The 24,505-nt window shown below is 41.6% G+C and overlaps 1 protein-coding gene across 3 annotated transcripts in view; it reads left to right on the forward strand.

The window, feature by feature from the left end:
- col16a1 (collagen, type XVI, alpha 1) overlaps positions 1-23,746 on the forward strand; it is a 75,427-nt gene extending 51,681 nt beyond the window's left edge. For 2 of the 3 annotated variants that reach the window (XM_005453865.4, XM_005453867.4), the window contains 38 exons: positions 91-132; positions 500-535; positions 620-673; positions 780-848; positions 939-992; positions 1,386-1,412; positions 2,413-2,466; positions 2,773-2,817; positions 2,996-3,067; positions 3,842-3,895; positions 7,593-7,643; positions 7,743-7,862; positions 8,059-8,100; positions 8,185-8,256; positions 8,392-8,436; positions 9,164-9,208; positions 13,135-13,188; positions 13,282-13,335; positions 13,455-13,508; positions 13,585-13,629; positions 13,732-13,785; positions 13,874-13,909; positions 13,997-14,059; positions 14,136-14,207; positions 14,334-14,387; positions 14,547-14,591; positions 16,878-16,922; positions 17,169-17,222; positions 17,341-17,394; positions 17,495-17,545; positions 17,958-18,047; positions 18,161-18,196; positions 18,325-18,369; positions 20,082-20,276; positions 20,551-20,614; positions 20,806-20,982; positions 21,070-21,147; positions 22,104-23,746. In XM_005453865.4, coding sequence (XP_005453922.1) covers positions 91-132; positions 500-535; positions 620-673; positions 780-848; positions 939-992; positions 1,386-1,412; positions 2,413-2,466; positions 2,773-2,817; positions 2,996-3,067; positions 3,842-3,895; positions 7,593-7,643; positions 7,743-7,862; positions 8,059-8,100; positions 8,185-8,256; positions 8,392-8,436; positions 9,164-9,208; positions 13,135-13,188; positions 13,282-13,335; positions 13,455-13,508; positions 13,585-13,629; positions 13,732-13,785; positions 13,874-13,909; positions 13,997-14,059; positions 14,136-14,207; positions 14,334-14,387; positions 14,547-14,591; positions 16,878-16,922; positions 17,169-17,222; positions 17,341-17,394; positions 17,495-17,545; positions 17,958-18,047; positions 18,161-18,196; positions 18,325-18,369; positions 20,082-20,276; positions 20,551-20,614; positions 20,806-20,982; positions 21,070-21,147; positions 22,104-22,297 — 2,496 coding nt within the window. In that variant the 3' untranslated portion in view covers positions 22,298-23,746. The remainder of the gene's footprint in view (positions 1-90; positions 133-499; positions 536-619; positions 674-779; positions 849-938; positions 993-1,385; positions 1,413-2,412; positions 2,467-2,772; positions 2,818-2,995; positions 3,068-3,841; positions 3,896-7,592; positions 7,644-7,742; positions 7,863-8,058; positions 8,101-8,184; positions 8,257-8,391; positions 8,437-9,163; positions 9,209-13,134; positions 13,189-13,281; positions 13,336-13,454; positions 13,509-13,584; positions 13,630-13,731; positions 13,786-13,873; positions 13,910-13,996; positions 14,060-14,135; positions 14,208-14,333; positions 14,388-14,546; positions 14,592-16,877; positions 16,923-17,168; positions 17,223-17,340; positions 17,395-17,494; positions 17,546-17,957; positions 18,048-18,160; positions 18,197-18,324; positions 18,370-20,081; positions 20,277-20,550; positions 20,615-20,805; positions 20,983-21,069; positions 21,148-22,103) is intronic. The other variant, XM_005453868.4, reaches the window with a different exon arrangement.
- Positions 23,747-24,505: the final 759 nt, after the last annotated feature.

Below are 24,505 nucleotides of genomic sequence, written 5' to 3' on the forward strand. Positions count from 1 at the left end.
CCCATTTATTATATTATCACGTCTATAAATAAATATGGAGGACTGCTTCACTGTCAATCTAATCTCTGTTATGTATTTTGTTGTCTATAGGGAGAAGCCGGAGTCCCAGGAATTGGCCTTCCAGGACCACAAGTAAGGCTGACGTCTCCTGAGGAAAAAAAAAAAGCCATCTGGATCAAGTTTGATGTTGACATTTGAAACAGCTGTTAGACACAACACTCATGCAACTCTTAGGTGGATGCTGTTTTAATCTCACTGCACCAAATTCCCCCATGACATCAGCGATTAGAGTTTTACGGCCTCGCAGATCTGACAGTGGAGTTGTAAATAATCGCCATAAAGTAATTTGGGAGTTTCTTCTCTCTCAAATGCTTTGAACTGTTGCGGAATAACAGCTCAGTGATTTGTCAGTCTTTGTCCATATCTTTGCTCTTTTCTCCCCAGACTTCTTTAACCTTCAGATTCTTTTTTGTTGTTGTTGTTTGTGTTTCCATCATAGGGTGAAGAGGGACCTAGAGGACTCCCAGGACTTGTAGTAAGCTTCTCCTATTTTTAAAGTGCTGTGTTATTTTTTACACTGCATATGTAGACTTTAGTGTAATCTCTGCTTTTTGTACAGGGATCTGCTGGTGCCAGAGGATCGCCTGGGCCTGCTGGCCCTGCAGGGGTGAAGGTAGCAGAAAAAACAAGTGGCTTAAATCCTAAATGATCATTGTACGGTTATATATGACCATGTGAACCCTCCTTAAACTTATGTGTTGGGTTTTTACTGTTCACAGGGCTCCAAAGGTGACTCTGGGCTTCCTGGACCACCTGGTCCCCTGGGCGTTGGAGTAGCAGGCCCCCCGGTATGACGTAAATATGTCTTTCTGCCCCTCCATATGATGTAATGCCTTTGTTTTCAAACACTCTCTCCTATTTCCTTTTTTGACCCGCAGGGTAGAGATGGAGCCCGCGGCTCCACGGGACTGCCGGGAGCTGATGGAAGACCTGTGAGTTGTTCATTTAAAGTCTGTTTCATTCACATGTTTTTCACATTTTTTTGTTACTTATGAATCTGCAATTCAGAGAGTTGTCAGAGAAATTCAAGTGGCAAACTCGAGTTGTCGCCCGTGCGTTAGCGTCTTTTCAGACTTTTAATTTTCTTTGAGCTTCTTTGGGAATTGTCCTTGATTTAGGCATCATTTGTAACCAAGGATGTCTGCCTCGATCCATAACAGAGGCGATGTCTGCTCCCATCTCATCCTCTGTCCCCTGATCTGCTCTCAGCTCACTGCCCCGTGAGCTTTCTTCTGAAACAACAAAGCAAGAGTAACTAAGTGTTTGTCTTTGTGTGTGTGTGTGTGTCTGTGTGTGTGCGTTTGCTCTGTCTCCTTCTCTTGCAGGGATTTGATGGAGCTAAAGGGGACAAGGTAAGTCTACCGTTTTGTTTGGATGAAGGAAACTGGAGGGGTTTTAATATAAAGGGGGTGGAACAGATGGTAATCACAAGAGATGGCTCAACACCCCACTACCACACCAGACTGGCCCAAACCCCTGTCTCACACACACACACACACACACACACACACACACACACACACGTATGTGCACGCACCGGCCTCAGGGCACATATAGAGTAGCAGTGGAGGTGACAAGTGTACTGTTGCTGGCAGACAAGAGGAGTTTTGGGGGCCTTAAGAGAGAGCGTGTGCAAGACTATTAATTACTGAATTCATCAGAGCCACTGGTCCAGACTGTCACCGAGCGGGTGGGAGAGATGAAGACGTGGCAGAGGCAGAGTTTAAGAGTCGGGAGGGGTATAAGATGTGGGGGCAGAATTGTTTGTGAGGGCTGAGGTAAAAAGAAGAATAAAGTTAAGAAAGAATAAGAAGTTGAAAAAAACCCAGAAAACAGAAATAATGTGCAAGAGGTAACTTAGCCTTTATTCTGTGGATTTATTCAGACTCTGTGGCTCATGCATACTGTGAAAAAAGGGCTTTGGGTGGAATATAGTCAGAACAGATGCATATGAAGAAATATTATGTGATTTTCTCTTATATGTTAGCTGTATTTGTGTAATCGTACAATTGCATGTTCATTGTATATATGCAAAAGTTAAAGCTTTTTGGGCAATTTTGTGTATTGCTGCACTTTATATTCCTGATATAGTATAAATTAAAAAAAAAAACAACAACTTTAAATCCCTGCCAGTTACAAGCGTCTTTGTAACACATCAAGATTTAACAAAACGGAACAAAAGCGCCGTGAAAGCTGAAAGAGTTCTCGCTTTCTTCCTGTAACAAGAGCAGTTTTAATCTTGAATGAGGGCTCGTTTTTGCAGCCTGTGCTTAAAATTGTGGCAATAGCTTCACTTTACTGTTTCATTTTTTAAAGGTCTGCATTTTGGGGTCTTTTTTATGTATATTCCAGGGTGAACCTGGAGAGTGCGGCTGTCTAATGCCGCACACGGGCGTAGGCGGACCAGTAAGTACACCCACGCTGAAATCACCACATGTGGACATGCAAATTCATCTAAAGTAGAGAGAGCGATGCTGCTCAGTGAATGTTTTAAGTGCACAGGTCGGATGATTTGGTGCGAGTCCAAAGGTAACATGTCGAGAAAAAAGAAACTGCTGAGTTTTTTAATTTCTTTTTCTTCTTTTTTTTTGCTCTTCCACAGTTTTCTGTAGTTTGACATTTGTTGTGTAATTCTTAACATCACACTGTGTGCTTTCTGTATATCCTGCGAGCAAAGGTGCATCTCTGATTTTGACTATTCTTGCCTTGCAGGGAGCTCCAGGAACTCCAATAAACACGTGGCAGCCCGGGCCTCAGGTCTGATCTGTCAGCCGAGCCGTCCTGTATGACAGCTTAGGCTTTGTGTGAACGCTTTGTGTCTGTTGTTACCTTGCAAACTTTGTTTGGAAAATCGCAGCGCTCGTCTCCTTTTTTGGGGGGTTTCACTGTCAGACTATGATGTAATCATTTGTGGTCCTCCCTTCATATGTTGCAGGGTCCCCCAGGACCTCCTGGCCCACCTGGACCCCCTGGGCCTCAGGGAATTACTGGAATCCAAGGACCTCAGGTATAAGCGAGACTACAAGTAGGATGGTCGGGGGGGAGGGGTTATGTCTTTGCTTCAATTCAGAAGCTGCTTCATTATGCTGAATTGAAAAAAAAAAGAAGCTACTTATGTAGGCTTTGAGCTTGGGCAATTTGGGTTCATAAATAAGGCTTTAACGTGCTTCGCATTTTCATGGGTGAATTAAGTCCATATTATGCATGTAGGAAATGAACTGTCATTATATAAAGTATGTGTGCAGTAGCTTGGACACAAGCAGGTTAAGGATCAAATCAAGTTTAAACTTCAAAAACGCACTAACCCATCTGGTGCTTCGAGCTTTAACCCATGTGGGAAGCAACTGAGCAAGCTTTCTGAATGTCAGTCAAGACATGAACAGTTATTTGAAGGTCTGGCTTTAAATACACCAAATGATGCAAAGCTTACTCAAAGTATGAATTTGGCTCATTTGTGAAGTTTTTTCTTTTTTTTCATTTAAACAGACCTTCAAATAAATTGATGCTCTGATCTGTGCTGCAAGAGTCAAAGGCGTAAGAAACTTTAGAAGTGACTGGATTGGAGATATCATGTCTTTGAAAAGAGTGCATTTGTTTTTTTTTTAATTCAGTAGTGTTTCGAGATTTTTTTTTTTCAAGTTTCATAAGACATGGCTGGAGAGGGAAAAGGTTTCGTCATTTTGGCACTGCCCCTTTGACTCTGCCTTTACCATTGGTGCCGATGGGAGTGGCTAGCCCTCGATTGGCAACAAACTAGTTCAACCTCAGTTCCTTCTTTCAGGGTATCCCTGGAAACGACGGGCTACCGGGGAAACCGGGTTTGCCTGGAAACATCGTAAGTAATAATAGAGAAAAAGGAGGAGAGGCGGCTCTTATCTGCTGATTTGAGATCTGGGGCCTTGTGTATAAATGATGCAAAAGCACGAAATGAATACATATGTCAGGAAGTGGAATTATATATAAGATGCTTCCAAAAAGGGAAGACTCATGAGTTTATTTTCTAAACATTTAGTTTTTCACAAACTTTATTACATCATGATTAAAGTGGTTTATATACTCTGCCCCAAAATGTTCTGTGTTTACTTTTGTTAAATTCTGCATTTGAAGCACAAATCCTGCTTTTCTGCTTTTAAATTGAAGCTGATGCGAGAGGAAGGACGTTTGTTTCATGTTGGACAAAATTAAAAGGTGGCATGCAGGTATCTGGCTCGTACAGTACAAAGTGGAGGAAAGATTTATTTGAGCACTTGCTGAATTCACAAGTTTGCTCACTTACAAAGGAATTATAATTTTTGTAATTTTTATGCTACTTTCATTTTACTGGAGAGATGGAATATAAACAGAAAATCTATAAAAACAGATTAAATAAAAGTTATACATTGATTTGCATGTCACTGAATGAAATAAGTATTTGTTCCCCAATGAAGACCACATTTCTTGTAGTTGGTCACCAGGTTTTTTTGGTCCACTTCTCTTTATGGAGACCCTCAAAATCCTTTAAGTTTCTTAGCTGCTGCTTGGTAATTTGAAGCTTCAGCTTCCTTTACAGAATTTCTCTAGCACTGAGGTCTGGAGACTGTCTAGGCCACTCCATGACCTTAACCTGCTTCTTCTTTAGCCACTTCTTTGTTGCTTTTGTGGTTTGTTTTGGGTCATTTTGACCCATCCACGACCCATCTTCAGTGTTCTGCTTGAGGGAAGACTTTTGTCCAAGATTTGTCAGTACATGGCGCCATACATTCGCTCCTCAGTACAGTTAAGTCGCCCTGTACTCTTAGCAGAAAAACAGCCTCAAAGCATAATGTTTCCACCTCTGTGCTTGACTATGGGGATGGTGTTCTTTGGGTAATACTCAGCATTTTTCTTCCTCCAAACAGGGCGGGTCAAGCTGATTCGAAAGCCCTTCTCTGAATCATTTAGATGTTCACTGGCAAACTTAAGATGGGCCTGTACATTTGCCTCCTTGAGCAGGGGGACCTTGGTTGTGCTGCAAGATTTCAGTCCATTACAGCGAAGTGTGTTACCAAACTGTGTTCTTGGTCACTGTGGTCCCATCTGGATTCAGATTACTAACAAGCTCCTACCTTGTAGTTTTGGAATGATCCACCACCTTTCTCATGACCATCCACACCCCAAGGAGCTCTAGACCCAGGGCGATTGACTGTTAGTTTTTATTTCTTCATTTTATGAAGAATTGTAAATTAAACGGATGACATTGATTTTATCGACAGGTGTGCTTTATAAATATAATATGCTGAGATCTGGAGTCTCTGTAATTGATTGGCTGATTGACTCATTCGTTGCAAACAACCAATCTGTGTGACGGGGGTGGAAGGGATCAATTACTTATTTCATTTTCTGGATTTTTGGTTTATATTCCGTCTGTCTCCATTAAAATGAAACTACCATAAGAATAAGAGACTGTTCATTTCTTTGTAAGCGAGCAAATGTAAATGCAGCAGGGGATCAAATAATTATTTCCCCCGCTGTGTATGCCTGAATGCTTCAATGTGACTGACTGAGTGCTAGGCTGTTCCTTTTCTAGCCTCAGGTGTGTTTGAAAATCTCTGAAGGTAATTTCTTTTCTCGTGACAGTAAGTGAAAGGACAAAGACAAAGTGGTGAAATAAGGTGTTGCGAACTAATCTGTGCTTTCTGATTCTTCTGCATATGCTGTCAGTATTGCTTTCTTTCAAGGCTGTTTATAACTTAATTTAATTTTAGGAACATCGATGATGATCTCCAGCCAGCTCTCAAGGGCAACTTCACCTTCAATGCAGGATTTCAACAAGTAGTTCAGTGAAGAAAAGAAGTGTCCTACTTTTTAAAAAATTGATCTTATAGAAACTGCAGACAAGTGTCGAATACTCGCACATAAAGCAGAGTCTGTGCATACACACAGTCACAGTCTGCTTGGAAATCGGGAAGGGAAGAGTTGTAGCATAAACCTCCAGTGGAAAAGTTTGAACTCTGTCCTCCACGCGCTCACCTTTGCACAACACATTTGTCCAAATTTGCATTTTGGCACATGCCTTTGCAGCGTGGCAGAAGTAAGCATTATCCATATAACTGACGTAAAATTATACATGCAAAAATTATAGAGAACTTTCTTTTGAGCGAGCCTGTTAATGCACGAGGCCTCGTTTTAGCTCAAATAATCACCGATAGCGTGCGGCATAAAATAGCCTTCACAGCTATTAGCTCCAGTTTGAACAATGTCAAATGGGTTTGTAATGACTTTGAAACCAGGCCAGGTGCTATTGACAGACTCACTCAGTGGAAAGGGTCCCACTGCTTTGATAGGGTGCTGACCGCCTTTCACAGTGGATGCGATGGGTGTGTGTAATGAGCAGTTGTGTTTCAGGATTTATAAAAACTGGAGATTGTTACTCTGTTGTGGCATTTGTTTATCTCTCTGAGTTTGAAGTTTTTCTTTTTTGGACTTGATTTAATAGAAAGAAAAAAAATGAGTTTTTGTTCTCTCTCTCTGTGTCTTTGTTTTTTAATATTGCATCCCGGCTTCATCCCAGCTTTCTCCCACAGTCCAAAAACAAGCATGTTCTAAAGTGACCTGTCCAGGCCGTACCCCCATCTCTTGCCCAGCAAAAAGCTCTCCAAGACTCCAACCCCCCATTGGAGTGAAAAGAATGTAATGATTGAGCTCACGTACTGTGATAGGAACAAAAATTTAGTTCTCAGCTTGGATGTGTCTCTCGGTTGAATTGCCTTCAGTTCTGGAGCCTTGGTAATTTGTTTTGTTGTGACATTGTGCGGAATGAGATAGTCATACACAGACATATTGCTTGCAAAGGTTGTGACAGTTTGTACCAGGTTTCTGCAGCTTTGGGTGATAAAGCAGCCCTCGGTGATAAAGTGAAGTGTACCCCATCAAGTGTGGAATTTCAACAACTCTGTGAAATCGTATTTGTACAGCAAAATAGCAAGACAAATACTAGAAAATGACAGTGACAACAAGACCATGTTTGGTCGGCTAGCAGACACAGTTGCCACCGGAAAGTTTGTGTCTTAAGCTAAACCTTTACTGCAGCAAAATGTTGACTTGCCTGACCGCTAGCTGCCAGTTGAGACACTATTAGTAAATGTTTGCAACTTTCTTACTTTGACAAACCAATTTTGGGGGGTTTTTTTGGATGAGAATTTTTAAATAAATTTAATTTGGACCCTCCTATGTGGGTCTGTTTTTTCTGGTCAGAATTGATAGTGGTACTCAACTGGTACCAGGGTACTGCCTTCAATTGCCAGTACAAGTCTGTACAATAAACATCTAAACAATAGACATTTACTGTACAGACTGTCTATACAATAAACCTCACTATACCTTACCAAAGGGATTTTGCATTGCATTCTTACGTTATTAAAAAGTGATGGTATTATAACATTATTTAATAAGTAATTTTGTTTTCTCTCAAATAAGCCAGAGCAGAGTCGGTGGCTGTAATGTGGGTGGTCATTTTTAAGTTTAATGTTTAAAATCACATTCATGGAATTTCCATGTCCATGCCTATTCTGCAGCCTTACACTGGACCAAACCAGCTGCCTCGAGACTCCCCAGGAAGTCAGGATGTAAGTTTAACATTAAAATTTTGGATTTCACAGAATGGGAATGGCACAGCGTGTTTGGGTATACACACATGTGTGCTTGTTTCATTGTGTATGACACAGGATGACTGCGAAGGGGGATGTTCCCAAGGGTTGCCAGGGGTGCCGGGGATGGCTGGTGCCAAGGGAGAAAAGGGAGACCAGGGCAGGCCTGGCGTAACTCCCTTGGACAGCTGTGACTTGGTGAGGCTCACCTGTACTCTGTGATTCTCCAGATTCAGAATCATAGGAAATAATAGACCAGCTGCAATTTGTTTGCTAAATGCAAAATGGCAATGACGTTTTGCATTAAATTCTACTGTGCATGGCTTAATGTGATTGGCTGTCAGTGTGACAGTAAGGCATTGGTCTGATAAGCTGTCGCCCTGTCTGCTTGCAGTGTTTGGAGAGACTGCAGAGTGAGCAGGCAACACAACCAAGGGTCAGTTGAAATCAGTCCCTGTGTGTTTACAATGACAGAGACTTGCGTGCACACTTCCTGGTATTTTATTTCTTCATCTCATAGGGTGATCAGCCTTGTGTGGGAACACCTGGAATCCCAGGAATGCCTGGATCAGCGGGAACAAAAGGAGATCCAGTGAGTCCGAGTGTCTTCATGTGCATAATATTATTTTCTTATGTTCTTCTTTGCTGGGGCATGCCGATCTGTTTTTGTTGAGTATGTATATGAAAATAACTTTACAGAGATCTTTATTTTTCATATTTACTTCAGGGTCCACCCGGAGAAAGAGGCCAAGCGGGAATGCCCGGAAACATGGTAAGGGTTTTAGCTACATTTCAGCTTTAGTTCAGCTTCATCAGAAGTTGATTTGCAGCAGGGTGAACCTACTGTGTTCTGGCTGGTTTTCTTTAATAAAAATCATAACACTAGGAAGCTGTAACAGTGGGCTCTTACTCTGAAATCTTAATCTTTCATATGGATGAGCCTGCATCGCCCATTTTAAGATACTAAGAAAAAGTTTTCCACTACTTTGATGACATCTTTCTCCAACTTACCACTTTGAAAAATCTATTATCAACAGAAAAATGTTCAAAAACTATAAAGTGCATTTTAATCACTGCCTTACATTAGTTTGCCAGTACTTCTGTGAGTGGGAAAAAAATCTTTTTTTTTCCCTTTTTTTCTTGTTATGATTATTGTAGGACAGCACCGTTGGGTTTTTGTCTCAAAGCTTGCAATTGAAGTGACTTGATGGAGGTTTATTCCTTCCACTTTCCATGAGATCACAGAGCCCCCTGCTGGCCCCAGTGAAAATGTTGCGCACTGGGTGCCATAACACTAAACTCTTAAAGGCTGACTCACACAAACCCACACTAGAGCTCTCTGTTGGCATGCCTAGTGCAGCATTCACCTAATTGTCAGGAACAAATTGAAACCGGCTTAAACAAAAGGGGTAAATTGTTTTTTTTTTCCTGTGTGTATTCTTGTTACTTTTGTGTCTCAGGTGTTTTAAAGTGTTCCTTTTATTATTTTCTGTCTGCAGGGACCTCCTGGATTTCCAGGTCCTCAGGGCCCACCTGGTTTACCTGTAAGTTTCATTTGAATTCTCAGACTTTAGTTGTTTTTCCATTTTATTTAGCAAAGGCAAAATTTATCAGCCGCACATCCATGGTGAATCTTCGATTCCTCTACATCCCAAAGGGTCTTTATTGGATTGAAATGTGGTTGCTGTGAAGGCCATTTGAGTACAGAGGACTTGCCCTCATGTTTAAGAAACCAGTTTGAGATGATTTGAGCTCCATCATCTGTGTGGCGTTTGTTCTCCTCTGTGTCTGTGTGGGTTTTCTCCCACGGTTCAAAGACATGCAGTTAGTGAGGCAGGTTAAGTGGCCATTCTAAATTGGACCTGGATGTGAATGGTTGTCTGTTTCTCTGTGTAAGCCCTGCAACAGACTGGTGACATGTCCTACCGTTCAACCTATGACAACTAAGATAGCCTCTAGCCTTCCTCTGCAACTCTGAATTGGATAAGTGAAAGAAAATGGAGCATTATCCTGCTAGAAGCAGCCATCAGTAGATGGGAATACTGTGTGCTAAGGAAACATCTCCCACACCATTATGACACTTGGAGCACACTCATCAGGCCATTTAGCATTTTTTTCCAATCATCTATTGTCCAATTTTGCTGAGCCCATGCTAAATGTAGCCTTGGCTAAAAGACGTGGCACCCGGTGTAGTCTTCTGCTTCAAGGTTTGACGTGATACTCTTCTGCATACTTTGGGTGTAATGAATGGTTATTTGAGTGACTATTTCCTTTCTGTCATCTCTCAAAGCACTCTGGCATTTCTTCTCTGACCTCTGGCATCAACAAGGCATTTTCTCACAGAGAACTGCCACTCTCTGGATATTTTCTCTTTTTTGGATCACTCTCTGTAAACGGTTGTGTGTGAAAGTCCAAGCAGATCAGCAGTTTCTGAAATAGCCAGAAACAGCCAGGCACCCAAAGTCACTTAAATGATATTTCTTGCGCATTCTGATGCTCAGTTTGAGCTTCAGCAGATCGTCTTGACTACGTCTGCATGACTACAGTCGTGGCCGGCAGTTTTGGCAAATGCACAGTTGTTTGGTTTTGTTCATGCACTTTGCTTCAGTGTCACTATACAGTGAAGAATAATTACAAGGATTTTAAAGACTTTTCTTGGCAAATAAATGAAAAAATCTGGTTTTGACAGAACTTTTGGCCACGATTGTAAATGCAGCGAGTTGCTGACACATAATCAGCTGTTCAGATATTTACATTAATGAGCAGTTGTCCAGGTATAACTAAAAAAGTGGCCAGTGAGTGTATATATATATATGACATTACTTAATTGTTAATACTAACACTTACATGTAGTGTGTAAGTCATGGCTGGTTGGGACAAGGGTTAGGGTTAAGTGCTGGATTAATTGACCACATAGGCCACTTAAGGGGGAATTAAGGGGAAGAAAAGAAGATAGAGCTTTTTTTATTTTCTTTATCCTTTGCTTTTTTCTGTAAAATCAGATCAACGCTACAGTTTTACGTTTTGCCTTTAAGCTGTTATTTTATTTCCCTTTCCATTTGACAAGTTCAGAAGGAGAATTACTTGTAATTTCAAATGACTCGCACAAATCTGATAAATGTCCAAAGGCCCAAGTACCCTCTTGATTATTTGCAATAAGAGGTTATGCAATGGATTTGTTTTTTCTGTTTGTTAGACGGAACGCTCAAAAGGTTATGGATCAAATTGCATAACAGTTCTACTAGAGCTGAGGCTTGGCTCAACTTAAACGGGATAACATTTTGCAGGAAAGTTCACGTCATACCTTTACAAACTTTACATATAATGTTCGCTCCTTAATAAAGGTAAAATTCATTACATCTTCTGTGCAAAAGTGGAAGAGTAGGAGTACAAGTACCTCAAAACTGTACTTAAGTACAACATTTGAATCAATGCAGTCGAGCTGCTTTCCAACATTGTTCTAATGCTGCAAACCAATTTTCTATTTATTTACTTACTGGTCTTTTCCTCTGAATTGTGGATCCTCCCACTTTTAAATCAAAGCCACCCTTGTTTATTCCATCTTGCGCCATCTCCCCATCCCCGTGTCCTTTCTGTGTGGCTCTTTAATGAAAGTTATGTCAGATGAGGAAACGATTTGGTTCTCTCTCTCTCCAGTTGTTCAATTATTCCCCCATCTAAGTGATGGAGAGTTGCACTGCTGTGCGGACGCAGCCCTCCCCTTCCGCTTTTCTCCTCATACAGATTTATTGCTTTAGGAGAATAGAGATGCTAAATGAGTGAGCCGTGTGAGCACTGCATGGAGTCCATTTGTGGTGTAGTATCGCTTTATAGCAGGTGTTAGCCTCTGCTGTGTGCAGCAGTGTGTCTGTTTGTGTTGTTTGTGAGGAGGCAGGGAGAGAAGTGTTACCCTGCTGTTGAAAATGTTGCTCATATTCAGTAGTTAAGAAGTTTCTGACAATGACGGGAAACCAATCACAGGGATTCGTCTTGGCTCGATGTAGGCTTTTGCAGGTGTAGATTATGAACAGCGGTAAGCATGATCAAAGTATAAACTAAAGGTAACCAGGCAGTTGCCTAATTGTGAGGTAGTTTTCTCTCATTTCTGACCATTTGCTTTACAAACTGTATATTTTGCCGAGGTAAAGGAAATCCCAACTGACGAAACTATCAGACACTGTGTAATAACTGATCACGAGTTCTCTCATATTAAATGTACAGTAAGTAATGAGAGCAGTGTGTATTCATTAATCGCACTGAGGAAAAAGTACAGACTTGAGACTCTGGAGTCTGCTGTTGGATTTGTGTGATGTCAGAGAGGCGGTCGTCTCAGGCATGCAGCTTGACCCCACAGCTTGACCCCACATATAGGGTGGCCAATCAAAAGAAAGTTAGCTTAAAGAAAGAAATACTAATAGAGGTTGTTTCTGATGGCAATTGAGCTTAGTGGGCTGCACAAGCTATAAGATAAATATGGGTTACTTTTAGAGCCCAATTGATAAATGGTTTTTAAGATCAATACAGATATTTGGTCATTTCAAATCGATGTATCGGCCGATACTTTTTCCCTCTCAGACCTAAAAAGAAACAGTTTTCCCTATCATTTGGTATTCGTAGTTATTTATGAGTTCTTGCAAAAATAACCGGAGTTTTCAAAATAATCTTGTTCTACTGCCGGCATCAGCTGGTTGTTGTGTTTGTGACGTTCCAACCGCACACTGCAGGGAAGTTGGAGAGTAACCTCTGGGGAAAAAAATAAGCAACATCAACACTAATACCATGAAGAGTGTTTAGTTTGTCTTTACTTTTTAATTTTTATTTGTCAGTCTCTATAACTGTTGATATTGATATTAGCAAATCGCTAATATCGGCTAGTATATTGGTCTGAGTTTAATTATTTTGAATAGATTATTGTGAGTCATGTAAACCTGTACTAATAGAGAATAAAACGACCAAGAAAAACTTTGATTTCAAATGTCAACAGTTAATGAAATATAGCTCTTCTACGATTTCCTGTTGTTCACAACATGTCATTTTATTTGGTGTCAGCTATTTGTTTGTTTTTTTCAATGTGCTACAGCTGGTGTCTAAAAGCTTTTGTAAGGTCAATCTTTTGTTAGTTCAAATTTCCACCTGAAACACGGAGGATGGGATTTCAAGTCAAGTGTCTGGATAATATGCTGAGTAAATTTGAAAAAGTTCCAAAGAAATCTCTTTATATATGTATTTATAATGATTTTCTCCCGGGTGTCACCACCTCAGAGCTAAAGCCTCATGGAGGTATAGAGCCGAGGACAAAATCAAATAGGGAGTCTCATGGGGATGTGATCCAAGCTAGTTAGCCTTTTCCACTCTTTGATATTGACTTACCCTGTCACTTTTATTTCTGCCAGGGGAGCCTCTCTCGCAGACGTACATATCACATCCTCTTCTTCATTTTCTAATCGTTCTTCCCTCCTGTCACATTCAGGGTCAACAGGGTGAGCGAGGGTCAGATGGCCTCCCGGGAATGAAGGGTGATCAGGCAAGTATCACACAATCATTCTGTCTCACATTATAGCATGGAGAAAAAATAAGTGCTGTCCATATTTGATTGATTCTGTGATCTCTACTTTAGGGTCCTTCAGGGACGCCTGGGTACCCAGGAACCATGGGCCCTCCTGGACTGCCTGTAAGTCACTGTCCCCACTTGATTATGAAGGAACAGCAGCACTGACATCATCCTGACAGCTGGGGGGTGATACTGACATGTCAGCAGACACTAATTTTCTGCCTTTATTTATTTGTCAGGGACTCAAGGGCGAACGTGGAAGCCCAGGAACTGCTGGCCAAAAAGGAGAATCAGTAAGGGATTGCATCAACACTGTTCTGGGCGCTTGTGTTGGATATATTTGGGCTAAAACTTTCCTCCCTTTTGCAGGGGCCTCCTGGTAACCCTGGATATCAAGGACAAGCTGGATTGCCGGTCAGCATTTCATCGTAAATTTAGCTTGTCAATATTTAGGATCCGGCTTTTTCATTTATGATTTCTAAGTTTAATAACTGGGTGAACATTGTGCGTCTGTAGGGCATTAAAGGAGACACTGGACCAGCAGGGCCTGCTGGTGCTAAGGGGGATCAGGTATGCACTATAAAACACAAAGACACATAGACCTAACAGACAAATCCAGTACTACCGGTTACCAATGTGTTTCTCTTTATATTTTTAGGGCTTCCAAGGACAACCAGGCTTCCCAGGACCACCTGTATGTAAATGCTTTGAGTCCCCTACAGCAGCCATTTGTTCTTGATGTTATTGTTAAGACTTTCTGTATCACTGTGTGTGAATTTAGGGACCACCAGGTCCTGCCGGCAAAACTGGAAGGGAAGGGCTTCCTGGGCTCAAAGGGGAAAAAGTGAGTACAAAACACACATTTAGCTGTTTCAGTTTTTGTTTGCACTTCAAATTGGACTGAAAATCTCTACTTTTAGGGCAACGACGGCACTCAAGGCCCACAAGGATCAAGTGGACCACCCGGTTCAACCGGCTCGCCAGGGTTGATGGTATGTGCATTATTTATTTTTATTTTTTGCACTCTATAGTCTAAGTACGACCCTTTCTGACCTACCTGTGAACTGTATGCTGTTATGAGTCCTTATCTGTCCTCTCTTATCTTGCAATATTAAAAGGGCCCCCGTGGCATTGATGGAATTGACGGAAAAGATGGGAAACCAGGACTGCGGGTAGGTCACACGCATGAATCAGATGGGTGGTCTGCCCACACATGCAACATACACACAAACGCACAGTATATAATGAGAAAAAAAAAAGCAGTGGTGAGTAAAGATGTGGATGTAATAGCTGATCTTTGGCACTGGCTCTTTTAATTTTTTTCTCATCAGGGAGAAACAGGACCTCCAGGCCCAGCAGGACCCCGGGGAATGCCCGTGAGTATTCCCTCTCCTAATCAGAATGAACAGTATCTTTTCATATTGTACAAAAATCATGTTATTATTAATGAAATCTTGCATCGATTTGATCTTGGTTGTTCAGATTTAAAACACTGAAACAGTTCCACAGTTGCAGAGAATGAAATCTTTTACGTAACTGTGCAGAGAATTAAGACTGGCTCATTATTAATGTTCAAATTTATGTGGCTTTAATTTTTTAATAAAAAAGATTGTAATTTATGACACATCAGTTATTCATGAATTGCCCTCCTTACTGGTGCACTCTTTTATGGATTGTAACTGGATTACAATTATATTGTTTAACATTAAAAAACCCTTCAATTTACTATTTACTATAAAATGTTACCTTAAGATTCATTTTTATACAGATAGAATATGCATCCTGGTAACACCGCTTGAAGTTAATGGTTGTGTTTTATGTGTTTTTTCCACACACGTGCATTTTCCACAGTATGTTTTAATTTGTCCGTACTCGAGCTGACTATATCCCGAAACTACCTGGAATATTGTTTCCTTAATTCAGTTCACATCAAGTAATAAGTCCTCTCAGTGTGCTTGGCAGGTACCAGACAGAGTGTGCAGCGTTCCCCCTTAAAGGACAACGGAGAGAGAAAAGTTCAATAGGCTACTGCTAATTAGCAAATTAGCAGTAGGTGATTTAGTGAGTTAAAGTCATCAGCTAAGCTGTGTCAGCAGCAATATCTAAGTGCACAAGTGCTCATGAAGTGATGCTATAAATGTAAATGCCTTTTTCCTCTCAGCGTTAATATCAGAAAATAATCTAATTATTTCTTCAGCATGTTTTGGGTGATCCAGTCCGTTTGGCAGACACTTTAAACATACACGACAATACAGCATCACGCATTTGTCATCCCAAAGGTGCTGTGTTGGATTCAGATCTGGTGACTGCGGATGCCATTTGACTACAGTGAACTCATTGTCATGTTTGAGGTGATTTGAGCTTTGTGATTAGCAAAGCTCAAAGCTAGTAAGATCTCTGGAGTTTACCAAGAAAATATCTCCCACCACTGAACCACCGTCATAAGACAGGATGGATCAATGCTTTCATTTTGTTTTTGCCAAATTTTGACCCTAACAAACAAATGTCGTGACTGTCTTCTTCTGTTGTCCAAATTCGGTGAGCCTGTGTGAATTATAGACTCGGTTTCCTGTTCTTAGCTGACAGGAGTGGCAGCCAGTGTAGCCGATCTGTTTCAGTGTTTGAAGTGTTGGGCTTTCAGAGATGTCCTCCTGCAAACCTTGGTTGGAACAAGTTTTTTTGTTTTGTTTTTTTCTTCTCGTTACTGTTGCCTTCCAGTTACGCTATCTGGCCGTTCATCTCTGACCTCTGGCATCAACCAAGCATTTTTGCCGCTCACTGATTATTTTCTCTTTTCTTTCTTTCAACCATTCTTTGTAAACACTAGAGATGGTTGTGTGGGTGAAAATCCCAGAAGATCAGCAGTTTCTGAAATACTCAGGGCCAGCCTGTCTGGCACCAATAACCGCACCACGTTCAGTCGTGCTCGGTTTGAACTTTAAATGCACTGAGTTTCTATCATGTGATTGGAACAGATGTACCTAATAAAGTGACCAGAGCGTTTACATTGCCATGGCTTATTGCACAAAGTAAACAAGTATGCAAATCAGCCTGCATGACTAATCATTTTGTTGTACCTTTAAAGCCGACCTAACGTTCTTTATGGAGACACAGAACGTCAAACACGGATGGACTGTTTTCCTGATGTTGGGACTCACTTTGAAATTTAAATTAATTCAAGAGCAGAAAAAGGTTTTCAAGACAGGTGTGAGGATGTTATTCCTTGACTTTTTTAAAAGTTGCTCTGGGTTTGCCCTATGCAAATTAACTGACAGCGCGACTCGTGATATTTCGCTTCCCCTCAGCTATGTTGGAACAGCACTAACACGTGCAGTCTTTACCGACTCTTGTTAAGGTTGTAGATGTTACTCGTAATGTAACCAAATCTAAAACCTCTAACCTTCATAGCTCCTCCTAAGATCTCACTAACTTTCTGTCTTGTATAGCAGCGCAGCTTCGCTTCACTGGAGACATGACTAGCTGTCTGTCTCCTTCCAGTTCTCCTGTTTTTTTATTCCTCCCTCACCATATCACAGTTTGTGTTCTACCCAAGAGCAGGTGTTCAGGATTTTCAAAGACATGCCTGTCTCTTCTTTTGGCTGCTTCGACTTTGTGAATTTTTATACTGTACTAATCTCATTCTCTTTGATGTCTCTCCTCAGGGATTCAAAGGGAAAACCGGCCACGTTGGCTTTCCCGGACAGAAGGTTAGCCAGCGACTCCCTGCTTTACCATCACACCGTGTCTGCCTTCTTAACTAGTCACAATTACACCGTCTTTCTTCTGCATGAAGCCAAATTGTTTTATCAAGCTGATCATTACAATGAAAGTCTGTTTTTGGGGGAGTTTTTTGTTGCTTTGCTAACTTATTCTTTTGAATCTCCCAAAATCAGAGTCCTGCATTCTTATCGTGCTTCCTTTATTTTATATTCATACGTTTCTTATCCCTGCAGGGTGAAGCCGGACCCACAGGTCCACCCGGGACACCTGGCAGACCAGGACATGAGGTGACTATTTTGCTTTACATCTTTCCTCCAACTTGATTATAAAGCACATCAGTAATCTATGCATGGAAGCTGAAAGCGAGAGTTGGCATACATAACAGTCAGTTTGTGGCCTTTCCAGGGTGATCCAGGTACGCCAGGACCTCAGGGGAGACCTGGACCTCCGGGCCACCTTGTAAGTTCACTTCCATTTCAAACGTACACATTCATCATGTTGTGATATTTCAGTGTGTTAACAAGTTAAACTACACAAATCCATTTGCTTTCCTCTGTAGGGCTCTACAGGTCCAGCTGGACCTCCAGGACCTCCAGGACCATCAGGAGTGGTAAGAGAGAGAATCTCTCAAATATCATGATAACTGCTTAGTTAAACAAGAGCTGAATGATTGAATGTGAATAAATGCATCTTTAACAATCCCATAGGGGAGAATGGGTCGACAGTATAGTCAGACAAATATAAACAAGTGAGAAAAGCGAGTAATATTTACACTGACTGTGATCGAGGAAAATAACTGCAGAGGCCAGAAAACATAAAGTAGAGTAGTATCTTAATTTCCACAACTGTTAATTAATGCGTCAGTAGAAAGTGGGAACATTATGTGTTGGTGGGTCTGTATTGTTGGCGTATGCCTGCGTGAGGGAAGTGGAAATGAGGCACTATTGAAATTCTGTCCTGCTGCCAAAAATGCAAATAATGGAAGAGAATCGTCTCCATTTTTTTTCTCCCTGGTTAACTAGGGTATAAAAGGAGATAAGGGCCAGGATGGAGAGAGGGGTCTCCCAGGGATGCCAGGATCTCCAGGGCCACCGGGGCACCCGGGGCCTATGGTTGGTACTTTTCTAAAATGACCCCATCTACATTTAATTAAACATAATTCAGACTGCCAACATTTCTCACTTAAATTGTTTTTTTTTTCCCTTGCTTTGACTTTGTCTTCCAGGGTGAGCCAGGAAGCGATGGAGGTCCTGGAAAAGATGTGAGTAATGTCTGGGTGTGGTGTTGGCCCTCTTTTTAAAGTATAATGGAGGCAGACTGACAGATTATGTTGCGCATATTTCTTTCCTTGATCCATACTTGTTTTTCTGTTTTGTTTTGTTTTGACAGGGAGTGGCAGGTGTGCCAGGGGACAATGGGCAGCCAGGGCAAAAGGTAAGAGACTACTCTTCAGTGAAGTATTCTAGAAATGTGTGTGTTTGTGTGTGTGTGCATCCTCAAGGTGAAGCTCAGCCATCCGTCCCCTCTGCGGACCATCTGAACGCAGTGAGATCCACCCTTTTCCTGTTCCCTTTAGCCCACGGAGACTAATACCGGCACACTACGGTGCTGAACACACTCGCTGCCCCCCTCCCACATTTCTGCTCAGTCAGCACTCGCACTTAACACAGTCATCAGATCACTAACCCTCCGACCCCTCTGCTGACACTCTCATTCCTTCTCCCCTCTCTTCACCCTTCTCCAAACTGGCAGATGGCTGCCCGCTAACCTTCTGTAGCTGCAGTACTGAGCCTGTTGGATGTAGCCTGAGACGCAGGCTTTACAGTAGGTGGGTACAGTGATAAAGTTATTCTTCTGCCGCTGGGATAATGCTATTAAGCATGAGGGGAGATGCTAGATGAGGCTATTTGTCACGCTGACAGGACGGCATTGTCAGGGTTTTTAGCCGCACAGAAAAGGAGAACAGAGGAGAAAGACAAGAACGGACTCTTCTATTCTTCTCGCTCCTCTCTGTTTCAAGAGCCGCCTGTCTGCCGTTGATGTGTAAACATTAGACGTCCATTATGGGCTGCTTTGTCCTCGATAAATCACTGTCGCTAATGTAGCGGGCCTGTTTTTGAGTGTATTTACACAACCTGAGTGCTGAGCACCACAGTGTGGAAAGTGATATAGATGTAGTCAGAAGCCGTCTTATAGGGCTTAATGCAGGTATTAATATTGTCCGTATTTGTACAGTAGGCTTCCTAAATTGGCAAACTAGTTATGTTCAGCAGCACGGTGGCACGGTGGTTAGCACTGTTGCCGCACAGCAAAAGAAGGTCCTGACTTCAATTTCACCATCAGGCTGGGGTCTTTCTGTGTGGCGTTTGCATGTTCTCCCTGTGTTTGTATGGGTTTTCCCCGGGTACTCTGGCTTCCTCCCACAGTCCAGAGACATGCAGTTAATGGGAATAGGTTGATTGATCAATCTAAATTGCCTGTAGGTGTGAATGCGGGAGTGAATGTGAGTGCGAATGTTGTCTCTGCGTGTTAGCCCTGAGACAGACTGGCGACCTGTCCAGGGTGCACCCCGCCTCTCGCCCTATGACAGCTGGGATAGGCTCCAGCACTCTCCGCGACCCTGAAAACGATGAGCGGAAGTGAATGGATGGATCGTTATATTCTTAATGAATACTGTATATAGGTAGCAAGTAACGCGTTACAGTAAGGCCTGCAACTAAGGGTGTATTTCCTGTGTAATTAAATGGATTTTCAATGTATTTTATTTTGAAATTACAATGTTAGGTAATGATATTAGGTAAGTACACTGGAATAAAAGAGTAACAAGTCAAGTTTTTACAGGACACACAACTTCCAGGTACTTAACAGGAAAGGAAACACTCCTTTGGAAGGTTGGGTTTGAAGCGTGTTTGTGAAAGAAAAATAAAATAAAATTAATGGCTCCATCGTGATAAGATCACACAGTTCTGCATATTTTGACACTGTTTATTTTTTCTTGTAACTTGGTAACAGTCCTTATCACATTACTCTTGGTAAAATAAAAGGACAGTACAGTTATAGAACATCCATCATGCACATCAACATAGTGAATACTAAATAAAGGTGTAAAAAGGCGTGCATAACCTTTATTTGTCTCTGTGTCTCAGGGTGAGGCAGGGGCTCCTGGCCAGAGGGGTGCTCCAGGAGAAAGAGGTAGGCCAGGGCCCCCTGGTGGAGGAGCATATAGTTCCAAGGATGCACAGCCCATGATTGGCCCAGTCGGCCCCAGAGGAGAAAGGGGAAGCCCAGGCTCAGCAGGTTCCCCCGGCCCCCCTGGTCAACCAGGATCGCCAGGAAATGACGTGAGATGCAGCTTCATTGCACTTTTGACCCGCCAGCCTTTTTTTTCTATTGTTTTTGGTTTGATGTTTTTTTCTTTCGTCCAACATTTAATCAGCTCCAAATCATCCTATAACCAGGCTGGTTGTGAGAAAAATTGAGGAGACTGGCCACAGGCGCTCACTAGCTCCATCTGTTCTTGTAAATAATGAATTTTTTAATTATCTACCTTGATTAATGTGTGCTCGTCTGGTTTTTGTTTTGTTTTTTCCCCTCTTTGTCTGTCTTCTTAAACAGGCTGTTGTCAATTACGACGAAATCAAGAACTTCATTCGCCAACAGGTCATTAAGATCTTTGATGGTAAGGACATGTGCAAATGCACTTTGTGTGAATATTTAGTGGGCAAAAAACCCACTTTGTACACTAGAGTAGTATTATCTCACGAGAGGCATATCTGTGTTTCAAGGAATGATTCTATTTGTCCTTTGGGAAACAGCTGCTCCTTCCTCTGTGGACTTCTTTTATTCACAATGTTTTCTTCTTCTCCCCAGAGAGAATGGGCTATTACATGTCTCGCATGCAGATGCCAGTAGAGATGGTGGCGTCCCCGGGTCGGCCTGGGCCTCCAGGAAAAGATGGAACTCCAGGTAGTCCCGGAACCCCAGGTGCCCCCGGTCTTCCAGGACAGATTGGCCGACAAGGCCGGCCAGGAGGACAAGGACTCCCAGGTGAGGGTGACAGTATTGTCATATTATCATAAGCAGACAGTAAGCAGCTTAGTTTCCTTGTGGTCATGTGTTACTTTCTTGCCCTAGGACCACGAGGACCGCCTGGAGAAAAAGGAGACAAGGGTGTTGGAGAGATGGGAGATGTAGGCCCTCCTGGAGCACCGGGTAATGTACCCCACTCATCCATCATTCATCGTGTAGTTCAGTGGCAGCTATTTGCCTCATTAGATTTCTTTCTTCCTTTGCTCACATTGTGTGACGGCATTTCCATCTGCACACGCTTTATGTTTATTCTACTGGCTGAAATACCATAAAGGTTGCTAATTCCTTAGAACTTACTGTTGATTAGTAAATTGCCAGCACGATGAGGTAATTTTTCATCGTTCTTAAATGGCCTTAATTAAAATCACCAGTCTGATTCTTTCAAGCCAAATTCGCATCTGAGAATCCCTAATCATGATGGAGTTCACTTAGCATGGTGTAAATTAGCAAATTAGCATCTGTGCTCACATTACATGGAGCAGGACGTTGAGCGTGGGCTGAAAAAGATGCCGTGCTACTCGTGAAGTGATCAAAGTGGGAGTTTAATATCCGTTCATGTTTAATTCAAGTTCCCCCAACAACGGGCACGAAAATAACGTCATGATGCTTCGTGTTGTGTGCTTATTTTACATATTTTTCTGATATGGCATGTAGATGATATTTGATGATGTTACTGATGATTATATTCATTCGTCTTGTGTCCACGCTTTTTTATTTTGGAATGTTGTACTTATGGATTTTATATTCTAATATTATACGTCCAATAAATCTTTAAAGGAGGATAGCGTTGCATTTAGGAACTCATGTTTTTGTTATTACTGACAAAGCTGATGCCACTCTAATGCTGTCTTGCTGGGACTTTTTTTTACAGTACTATCAATTTGTTGTTTTTCTATAAACCAGTTTAAAGTACCTTTAAAAATATCTTTAGTAAACCAATCTACATTTTTTATCGAGACAGGGTAAAATCTGGGGTGTTTTGTGCTCCTGGGCAGTTGTGTGCTTTGCTCTGCTTGTATTCCAGCCTGTGAGGTGTTGACATGATGAATATATTCTCTGTTTTTCCTTTCATGCTGAAGGTGTTCCAGGCCCCCCAGGCTATGGTAAGATGGGACCCCCTGGTCCCGTTGGCCAGCAGGGTGTCCCTGGGATCCCAGGCCCTCCTGGACAGCAGGGTTCCAAAGGAAAAGATGGCCGCTGTAATCCCGCAGACTGTATGAGCCATGCAGTAGAATACAGCCCCAAGGGCCCATCTGTCAAGGGCCCCTGGTAAAGGGCTACAGGGGATGGAGGAAAGGAGCAGGGGGGCTGAAGCAAAAAGACTACAAGGAGAAGAAAGAAAGCCAAACACCGTGACCCAAAGTTATTAAGTCTGACCACAAGATGGAATATAGGCACTGCCTTTGTTGTTGAATAGCTAGATTTACCCTCACCGATTTCTTCTATAGTTCTGAGCAAACATCTGCGATTTCTTTCTAAGGGCCTCGCTGGAACTGAGACCTGCAAAGATACACCAGCAGCACATTTTTATTGCATCATTGTTGTTCCCCCGCGAAAGCCAATTCGTTGCTTTTATTTCCTGCTCTTATTTTTGGTCTTGCCTCTTTTTTTTTTCGTTTTCCTCGCTGTGTTTTATTCCTTTTGTATATTTTCAAACAACCCAGGAGAGGTGACAAGAATCACAATCTGCAGTTTCTTCTTCTTCTTTTCTTTAACATTCTGGTCTCGGCTGTTGTTTTTCTTTTTCTTTTTTCTACTCTTTTTTCTACCTTTTCTTTGTCTAAATCTGTAGGAAGAGAATACACACAATTATGTTAGCACTGCTGCCATCTCTCATATCTCTGTTCCTTTCTGACACAATCCCGTTCTGAGTGCATCCCATGCATTTCTAATATCCTGTCTCGGTGCTTGGGGTGTGAAGAAATATATTTGAATTTGACTTTTAAGAGAAAATCCCCTAGAAATGTTTTCCAGTTCTATAGAAACAGATGTCAAAAACTTACATTCAAGGAGTATCTGATGGATTGACTGTTTTGTATATATTTATTTTTTATATATATATATGGTGGCTTTTTATACACTTTCAAATGTTTTGATAAAAAGTATGGCTAGCCCTTGTTTTTTTTTTTTTATTGTCAATGGTTATCCAGCAATAAAAAGTGCCAAGAAAAGGGATTTTTTTCTAAGGTCGATAAGCTTTCAAAATGGAATAATGTGTGCAGAAAAAAACAGCTTATTTATAAAAAAAAATACTTTTACACAGAAGACACATTGGATTTTGTAATTATGTTGGTAAAGTTCATTTTGTGTCCTCTTTTAATGCCAATATGTTTGGAAATGCAACCACTTTAAAACATTTCCTTCCATTTTGTACTTCAAAGTAGCGGCAAAAGCCATCTGTGTGCTTCACTCTGCCCAGATTTAAGAAGAAGCGGAAAACATGAGCAGAAATTGGGCCCATTTACCACAGGTACTGTAATCCAAGCACAACCACCAAACCCTCACAATCACATAAGGATAACAACATATTCTGAAAAAGCCTCACAAAGTGCTTTTGCAGTGCTACATGTTACTGTATTTTGGGGTTTTATCTGTTATTTTACCGTTTTTTTGGTTTTGTTTTTTTATATCTGGAACTCTGTGAAGCTGTGGTCAGACTTTAGTTTTCCACAAAATAACCCAAGGGGAATGTTAAACTGAATTAAATTGCTTTTCAAAAAAACGGTGGTATCATGTGGTCATCATTGTCAACCCTTGTGTTGAGATGTATACTCTGTTTTTCCTCTTTGTAGTCAGTCAGTGACTCCATGCAGTTGTTTGGTGTCTTTTTGTTCTGCTTTTCTTTATAATTGTCTTCTCCCACTGTAGTTATCTTAACTTGTCATTACACTGACCAGTTGGGTTAGGACTTGTAGGAGGAGGAGGTTGTAGTAGATAAATGGGTTTAACACAGTACGTGTGAAAACCTAAATGGAAATACAGCATACGAGTCAAAAACAGAGTTGTACTCTTCTCTCAGGAGGTCAATCCCATTGTGTGTGTCCCAGATATGCTTTACAGTGTGTTTGTGATCATTGTAACACTGAAAAATGAAGCGGATGCCGATCATATGCTTTCCTGCCGGTATTCAATGGTGTATTAAACTCGTCCTTTAATGGATTCATAACTTTATCATTTTTAACACCATCTCCAACACCATTGGTTGAAAAACAGTCTCAAACCATGACAGCGCCATGTTTTGCTGATGGCTGTAGTTACTTGTTGTACCTCTCTTGTGATCTGATCCTCTCCTGACCCTGCTCTTTTGACCTCAGCTTGTCCAGTTTCCTTAGATTATCATTATTATTATTATTGTTACTACACACAACACACTATGCCGAGATGTGCCACATTTTGGGCTAATAGCTATTTGGGAACTGAGCGGTGCAAAGTCAGCAAATTTTATGCATCTCAAATGGTGCTATTTTTTTTACCTTTTTTA

The sequence above is a fragment of the Oreochromis niloticus genome, linkage group LG22, assembly GCF_001858045.2.
Source record: "Oreochromis niloticus isolate F11D_XX linkage group LG22, O_niloticus_UMD_NMBU, whole genome shotgun sequence".
NCBI lineage: Eukaryota > Metazoa > Chordata > Actinopteri > Cichliformes > Cichlidae > Oreochromis > Oreochromis niloticus.